The sequence below is a fragment of the Mus pahari genome, chromosome 4 (assembly GCF_900095145.1).
Source record: "Mus pahari chromosome 4, PAHARI_EIJ_v1.1, whole genome shotgun sequence".
Lineage (NCBI taxonomy): Eukaryota > Metazoa > Chordata > Mammalia > Rodentia > Muridae > Mus > Mus pahari.
The window spans coordinates 22,450,571-22,458,771 of record NC_034593.1 but is presented as its reverse complement, the minus strand read 5'-3'; the positions used below and the strand labels follow the sequence as shown (position 1 = coordinate 22,458,771).

Genomic DNA, 8,201 nt, shown 5'->3' with positions numbered 1-8,201 from the left:
GTAAGTAAGTAAGTAGTTAAGTAAGTAAGTAAGTAGTTAAGTAAGTAAGTAAGTAGTTAAGTAAGTAAGTAAGTAGTTAAGTAAGTAAGTAAGTAAGTAGTTAAGTAAGTAAGTAAGTAAGTAAGTAGTTAAGTAAGTAAGTAAGTAAGTAAGTAAGTAAGTAAGTAAGTAAGTAAGTAAGTAGTTAAGGATCCAGAGATGGCTGATAGCTGTTTCTGTATGTCCCTTACACTCTGATCAAATGATAAGTGCCCTGTGAGTGCTCACGGAGCACAGAAATGGCTATTTTAAATGTTTGCTGCATAGACGGTCCTTCTACCTCCATAGATTACCTTATACTCTGTTGAAGATAGTCTGATTTTTCTAAAATCTTACATGTTATATATGAGGTCTTTCTCTCATAGGTCTGTGTGTGAGTGCATGTAGTGTATATGTCTGTCATGACACATGAGGACTTCAGGAGTTTGTTCTATGCTCGGCAGCTTATCTCACTCTTTGAGCTTGGCATCTAACTCTTCTTGGGTCTGGCACTCTTGTGTGACGATACCGCTTAACGGGGTTGGGTAGGCTATGTCTTCTTGACAGCTGGCCCTATTAGTATTCGGCATCAAGAAAACCAGGAAGATTTTTAAATTGGAATTGTCAGTGTTAGACTTGTTGGTGTTGGTTTATTCTTGCTCCTAGGGGACCTGGAATACTTGAAGTTTTGTATCTACCTGAGTCTTGCTGTCTAGCCTATCCTCATACTATCCCCAGAACCTATATGTATAAAAAATAATGATACCTGGTAGCAAGATAGAACTTTGAATTGAATGTGAGGCTCAAGCATATACAGTGTTCATTGGGCCATATACAGCATACATAGCTTTAACTGTCAGCAGACCCTGATTAAGGAACCGCTCCCCCAGCACCCTTTTCCTAGCCTGGAAAACCCGTGCCCTTCTTTCCTATACTCTCACATAATGCTGGGAATGGCAGGACTGAACGTAGCTTATCCTGCCTTACTGGGCGACGGAAGAGGAAGTTCAGGTTCCATGCGGTCTAGGAGGTGGTCTAGGGATTGTTGTCCTGTCCCAATTAGTGGTGCTCATGACTAAGGAAGGGAAGAGAGAGCAGGCAGAGTGCCCCATCTGCATCCTGTTCTCTAGCAATTGCCTGAAGCTCCTGTATGGGAAGAGTAAGGGAAGCTTGGAAAAGAGCAGAGTACTTCTTATACCAAGCAAGACCCTAGATCTACAGCACTGTAAGCCAGCTTGCATTCGAAGTGCATGTGTGTGTGTGTCTGTATATATGTGTATATATGTATGTGTGTGCACCTGTATATATATATATATGTGTGTGTGTGTGTGTGTGTGTGTGTGTATGTATGTATGATGTATGTATGTGTGTGCATATGTATGTGTCTCTGTGTGTCTGTGCATGGCAGTTCATGCAGAGGAGGCATTGGTGACCTTGCTGTTGGTCCTCAGATGCTGCCACCTTGTTTGTTTTTGATTTTTGACAGAGGCCATAGATTTGCCTGAGCTCACTGATGAGGCTAGGTGGGTTTGCTGCTCAGCCCTGAGGATCGTCCTGTCTGCACACCCCAATGCTGGGATCACAAGTGCACATCACTCTGCGTTCCTAAGCTTCCGTGGCGAGCGCTTTGCACACTAGGCTGAGCCACCAGCCCAGATCCCCTTCCTAAGAACTCTCAGCAGAAATGCACACTGATGAAACAGGCCCATTTGCGAGAATGTAGCAGCTTGCCCCTGTCAACCTTGTAAAGTTAGATGTATTAGAAATAAAGTGGGCGTGTACAGGAGTGCTCCTTCCTCAGCACACGGTTAGAGTCACAGTTGGGTTGTCAGAGTGTCTGTGGTCTCATCTTGGTTTTAGTGTCAGAGTCTCAGGCTAGAAAATACAGTCTTAGGGGCTGTATTTTCATTTGCGTAGGAGCTGAGGATGCATCCATAACATATGGTCCATAAGGGAGAATGGTGTTCTTTACACTGCTCTTGTGTCTTGTCGCCCAGTTGGGCAATCATGCTTCCTTGTTTGGTTCTCAGATAATTAGTCCACATGGAGCGGGAATGGACAGTGTAGCTTTTTACCTATTTAGACTGAGAACATTGCCTATTGGGTGGCTCACAAGTACCATCACTAAGTGCTTCTATGGAGGGAGCTTCTTGTGGGTGGAATGAAGGGGGAAGCCATGCGTAATATTCAGAAAGGAGGTGTTCAGGGATGAGAAGAAATAATTTGTTTCTATCATGCCTGTCTGGTACAGATCCAAGGCAGCCACTAAAGAATTTGCTGTTGCATTTGGACTGACTGGAACATTAATAGTTAAAATATTCACTAGTCAAATAGCTTTGAATATGAAATTTTGAGTGAATTTTTATGAATGACAAACTCTGGCCTTGAAATGCTTCTCAAGTCATTTACAGTTGGGCATGTGTGACACACGCACCCCTTTCCCATGCTGGCAGGGTTTGGATGCCACAGTGGACGAATGTGTGAATACTTTTTATAGCACAGGCTACCGTTCCCTAGGAATGTACGATTCTCTTCCTGTTGTGCTGTCACTGATAACAGAGGATGGTGCAATTATGGGAGGGGGAAAAAAGCTTTGTGCTATTCTGTATATAAGTATGAATTTCATTTATTCTGTGGAAACAAGGGAATCTGCTTTTGAGCCCAAGTGGCTTGGGTGTGTCACAGATACAGAAAGGCCTCAAGAGTGTCTGAGCGAGAAAGGTCCTATGCGTTCGACTCATAAAATGATCCGGGAGAAACATTTATACCGTGGGTGACGTCTTAGTTGGGGTATCTATTACTTGTGCCTTACCTAGGGTCTCTATTGCTGTGAAGAGACATGATGACCACAGCAGCAACTCTTACTAATGAAAATGTTTAACTGAGGCTGGCTTACAGGTTCAGAGATTTTTGTCCATTACTATCATGGCAGGAAGCATGACAGCACGCAGCCATGATGCCTGGCACGGTTAAGATCTGCAGACAGCAGGAAGATGCTGCCATACTAGGCCTAGCTTGAGCATACGAGACCTCAAAGCCCACCACCACAGTGACTTCCTCCACACAACCTAATAGTGCTACTTCCAACAAGGCCACACCTCCTAATCGTGCCACTCCCTGTGGGCCAAGAATACAAAAAGGAGCCACTCCTATTCAAACCACCAGAGTGATTATCAGGTTAATGGCTAAGTCAGAAGCTGTGGTGTATGTATTAGTCTCTGCGCGTTGTATTAAATGCTTCTAAATGATCTTTTGCTCTTAATGAAAGGGAAAACCTTCTGTGAATGGCAAGGGTTTCTTCTGGGACGTATCTAAGTTTCTGTTTGTTATTTTTGCCATCTCAAGACGTGACCTCAGGGTTGCTGGAGACATGGCTCAGTGGTTAGAGGCACTTGTTGCTCTTGCAGGGGTGCAGTTTCTAGGCACCCCTGTTGGGTGGTTTACCAGATCTGAGACTCTTTTAGCCTCTGTAGGACCTGCACACATGTGGCATGCACATAAATAATTATTTTAGGAAATGCAGTCTCATTCTGTCCTCCGATATCTGGGTTGGGGTTGTTACTGTTATTCATGTTTTCAAGTTTTGAGCAAACTGCTTGGAGCCTGGTTTTGGTCTGAGAATTCTGCTAGTTTCATTTCCTTGACCCTTCCTGCTCTGCCCTGGGAACCGATGCAGTACTTAGCAAGTTCTCTCCGATGAGGGTCATATGGGCTTCAGCAGAGAGAAACACTTCAGTGCATGCTTTAGGTAGCTTTTATTACAGGTCATTCGCTGTCGGTTTTGTAACTGTGGGTGTTTCTCTTGCAGGTAGCAGGTTGAGGGCAATTCTCCATGAATGTACGTCACCATGATGATGACCGACCAGATCCCCCTGGAACTGCCACCTCTGCTCAATGGGGAGGTGGCCATGATGCCCCACTTGGTGAATGGAGAAGCAGCTCAGCAGGTCGGTGAGCCTAGAGGGACCATGTGGGGGACAGGGGAATGTTTGGTTCATTTGGGGGTTCAGAGGCTTTTTGAACTTTGCTGTTCTAGAAAAGTTTTTTGTTGTTGTACAGTTACTGTATTATTTTTAAAATATCTGAAAAAAAATATTGAGCTCCAAAACTCTTACCCCATTCGGCTAGTATTCTATCAAAAAACAAAACAAAAACAAAGCAAAACAAAAGAAACAAGAATTAAGCATTAAGACAATGACTCATTGTGAGGCTGTTCACTCCTTTACTGTGCTTGGCAAATTTGTGTGACCTTGAGTAGAAGATGCAAAGCCAAGGTGAGGCAGCTCTTCCCCGCTGGCAGAACTCCTGGGATTCCATGTGACGGCACTTTCAGATGCCACTCCTGTGTCACTCCCAGCTTAACATCATGGCACACAGCAGCTACTCAGAGGGTCAGCTGTGCTGCATTAAGGGACAAACCAACCTGTAAGGACAACTGTGTTTACATCCTTGGGACTGAATTATTCCTAATAACGTTACGTTTTCAAAAACGTGACTATAAGATTGTGTTCTATCTTGTAATTACATAAATATTTTTCCTTTGTACATTTCTTAAGCATACCCATACTTGTCTTTTGAATGGTAGAGTTGAAAAATAGTTATCCAGAATATATCAATAATTCAAGTAAGCTGAATGAATGGTCATCTGTCTGACATGAGTCTGTGCGTCCCCCACAGCATGACCTGTCGTTGACAGTTTTTGTCACATACCTAACTGGTACTTTGAATGCCTGCTGATGGGTCTGACGTTGCTACTCAGTCATTTATCAGTTTCTTCTGTACTAGATTGTGACTCTCTTAAGAACAAAATATATCTAACTGAGACCAGAGAGATGCCTCAGCCAGTCAGAGCGTTTGTGGCTTGCACTGTTGGTCACTATTAGATTCCTAACACCCATAGTAGGTGAGCCACTTGTAACCCAGCTTTGGGGAAGCTGCCATCCTCTTCTGGCCTTCATGGGTACTGCACTGAAGTACATATGCACACACCTGCTCACATCAAATAAAAATAAAATGAATCTTAAAAACAAAACAAAACACGTACAGCTAACAGGTGGTTGCTAAGCATTGGTTGTTAGGGTAAGGCTCATTCCTTCCCACCCCAGTTGAAGTGTCTCTCTGTCTGGATCAGGACTCTATCATACTGTGTAGTGTCTTCTGTTTTATACAAGGATACGCAGCCATACTGCACCCAGCCACTCAATCCCCACTTCCTGCCGCCCTCCCCGTCATCAGCTATGCAGACTCTACACTGGTCTTCTCACTGTCCACGGTTTGAATTTCATTCTGTCCTATGGGTCTTCCATCGGCAGTGCCTGTTTAGTTCATACCTCACCATGTCTGTTTCACTTCCGCAACTACCTGGGCCCTGTGGCCATACCTAGCCGGTGCCCATGCCTCGCTGGTGTGCACGCCTCACTGGTGTGCATGCCTCACCAGTGTCCATGCCTTGCTGGTGCCCATGCCTCATCGGTGCGCATGCCTCGCTGGTGTGCACGCCTCACTGGTGTGTGCATGCCCAGTGTCCATGCCTCGCTGGTACCTTGCGGGCGGCAGCCTTGCCAGTGCCCATTCCTCACCGGTGCGCATGCCTCGCCGGTGCGCATGCCTCGCTGGTGTGCACGCCTCACCAGTGTCCATGCCTTGCTGGTGCCTTGCCGGTGGCAGCCTTGCCAGTGCCCATGCCTCACCGGTGCGCATGCCTCGCTGGTGTGCACGCCTCACCAGTGTCCATGCCTTGCTGGTGCCTTGCGGGCTGCAGCCTTGCCAGTGCCCATGCCTCACCGGTGCGCATGCCTTGCTGGTGTGCACGCCTCACCAGTGTCCATGCCTTGCTGGTGCCTTGCCGGCGGCAGCCTTGCTGGTGCCCATGCCTCACCGGTGCGCATGCCTCACCGGTGCGCATGCCTCACCGGTGGGCATGCCTCGGTCAGGTAGTGCCTGGTGGTGTTTTCACTGCATCTGCTTCTGCTTTTTTTTGTTCGATTCTCCATACAGAAGCTGGGGCTATCTTCCTAAAATCTAGTGTTTTATTGCTTACTCAAAGCCACCCTGTTTGTCACCCTTGGAGCAGAGCCTGTCACATAGCCTGCCACCCTTGCCTGGCCTTTCGCTCCATGCCTGCCTGTTCTCTGGTATTCTAGGTGTTTGTGGAAAGCTCTGCTAATTCTGTGAGCGGTTTCAGGATACAGTGCTCTGTGTCCTTCATTTTTACTAAGTAAGACACTCAGAATCCAAGGTGTTCAAATGTAATTAGCTTGGAAAGTAGCTCCGGATTCCTGTTGGCTCATGTAGCCAGGTTTCCCAAAGCCACCTTTTCGCGTTGCCGTGTCCTGTTTTGTCTGTTTTGGTGATTTCGTCCTCATTTGTATGATTCAGTTCTCCCAGAGCAGCCTTTTGTAGCTTATTAGCTCGCATAAAGAGCCCTCAGTTTTAGAATTTTCCAGTCTTCCCTTCAAAAGTGAACTCCTTCCCACAGAGACTTAACTGAAGATCGAGAAGATGACGGGGTGTTCCCAGAAGATCACATGGCATCTCCCTGCCCTGTGCTTTTGACTATTCAATAAGTAGAATCTGGCTTCATAAATTTGGTTCATTGGGGAGAGTTCTAAAAAGCTAAAAGTGGAAATTTTACTAATTTATGTATTTTATAAATAGATACCAAGCGTTTTCCAAATGAAGGGTACACTTAGAAAGCCTCGGAGAAGCCTCAGTTCCATCTCCAGAACCCATGTATAGAAAACACTAGGAATAGGGTGTGTGTTTGTGATTCTTGCACTGGAGTGGGGGATAGGAGGATCCATGGGGCTTCCCGGCCAGCCAGTTTAGACTTAATTGGCAAGTTTCAGGCCAGGGAAAGACTGTCTCAAAATAAAGTTGCCTGTGTCTTAGTAACAGCACTGGAGGCCACCTGTGCTTTTGCATAAACACGTACATGTGCACACAGTATGATGGAGATTGTTTCAGTCTTAATCTAACTGTTAGATATATGCCGAAGCATTAACATTTACATTTAACTCTTTGTTGTTAGTGTAAAACTCTCTTAAATGGGAACATTGTTTAGTGAACGAACTTTTCTTTTGTGAGTCAGGGTTTCTCTGTGTAGCCCTGGCTGTCCTGGAACTCACTCTTGTAGACCAGGCTGGCCTTGAACTCATAGGTCCTCCTGAGTCTGCCTCCTAAGTGCTGGAATCAAAGGCGTGCGACACCACTGCTGGCAGTTTGAAATATTTTACTCATCAGGTCTAGACTAAGCTCTGTCATGCCTGGATGATGCGTCTCCGTCTCTCACTGTGGCTCTGCCCAGGCAGTGGCCTACGTGACCACTTTCCTTCCTTTTTGGGTCCTACCGTCTGCATTGGTGTGACACAACTTGACAGAAGCAACTAGCAGAAAGGGTTTGTTTTGGTTCAGTGTGAGGGTGCAGTTCACAACAGTAGGGAGGTCAAGGCAGTAGGTCAGGGTGCAAGGCAGCTGCCTTGGGTCCATGAGAGAGCAATGGATGCTGGGGCTCATTCAGTGTTCTCCAGCCCACTCTTCCGCCTCAGCTAACCTTGTTAGAAGCTCTCACAGACAGGAGCAGGGTCCATCTCCTAGGTGACTCTAGATCCTGCACCTCGACAGTTGATGGTTGTTTCTGCTTCCGGGATTCTATGAGCAAATGAGGCGTCTGGAGAGAAGGTGCTGACTGTTGATCCAGGAGGTCACTGAGGGTCACTCGCCGTGGGCAGCGCTGGGCTGGGTGTTCCTTTACACTGCATAATAGCATTAGGCACAGGGCATTCAGTAAATGTTCTCTTTATCATGTTTCTTATTTCTGTCTTCCTTTTTAAACTTTGAGAATAATCCTTGTTTTTAAGCATTTTATTTTATATTTTGAAAGCTTTTTGAGGAAGTTAATCTTCTGAAATGTAAAAACAAAACAAAACAAAGCGGCCTTCGTGGGTCTCGCCAGCCCAGGGTAACATGCCTTCTGACTTGTTCTGGTTCAGTCTGTTAAAAAGAGCTCATTTCTAATTCCCCTGACTTGGCTCATTCCCAAGGGCTGGCCTGTAGCACTCCATTTTATTGAGAAGGAATTTTTTTTCTCATTTCTTCTTCTTTTTCTTTCTTTCTTTTTTTTTTTTTTCCTTGCTTGATTTTGAACTCTTGCTTCCCCAGGACAGACTCCATAGCCAGGGTTT

At 45.8% G+C, this 8,201-nt stretch overlaps 1 protein-coding gene across 4 annotated transcripts in view; it reads left to right on the top strand.

Moving 5' to 3' along the window:
• Nucleotides 1–8,201, top strand: part of Fndc3b (fibronectin type III domain containing 3B) — a 290,533-nt gene that overhangs the window by 67,110 nt on the left and 215,222 nt on the right. For all 4 annotated transcript variants that reach the window (XM_029537515.1, XM_021195296.2, XM_029537516.1 and 1 more), the window contains exon 2: nt 3,827–3,965. In XM_029537515.1, the coding sequence (XP_029393375.1) occupies nt 3,855–3,965 (111 nt within the window). In that variant the 5' untranslated portion in view covers nt 3,827–3,854. The remainder of the gene's footprint in view (nt 1–3,826; nt 3,966–8,201) is intronic.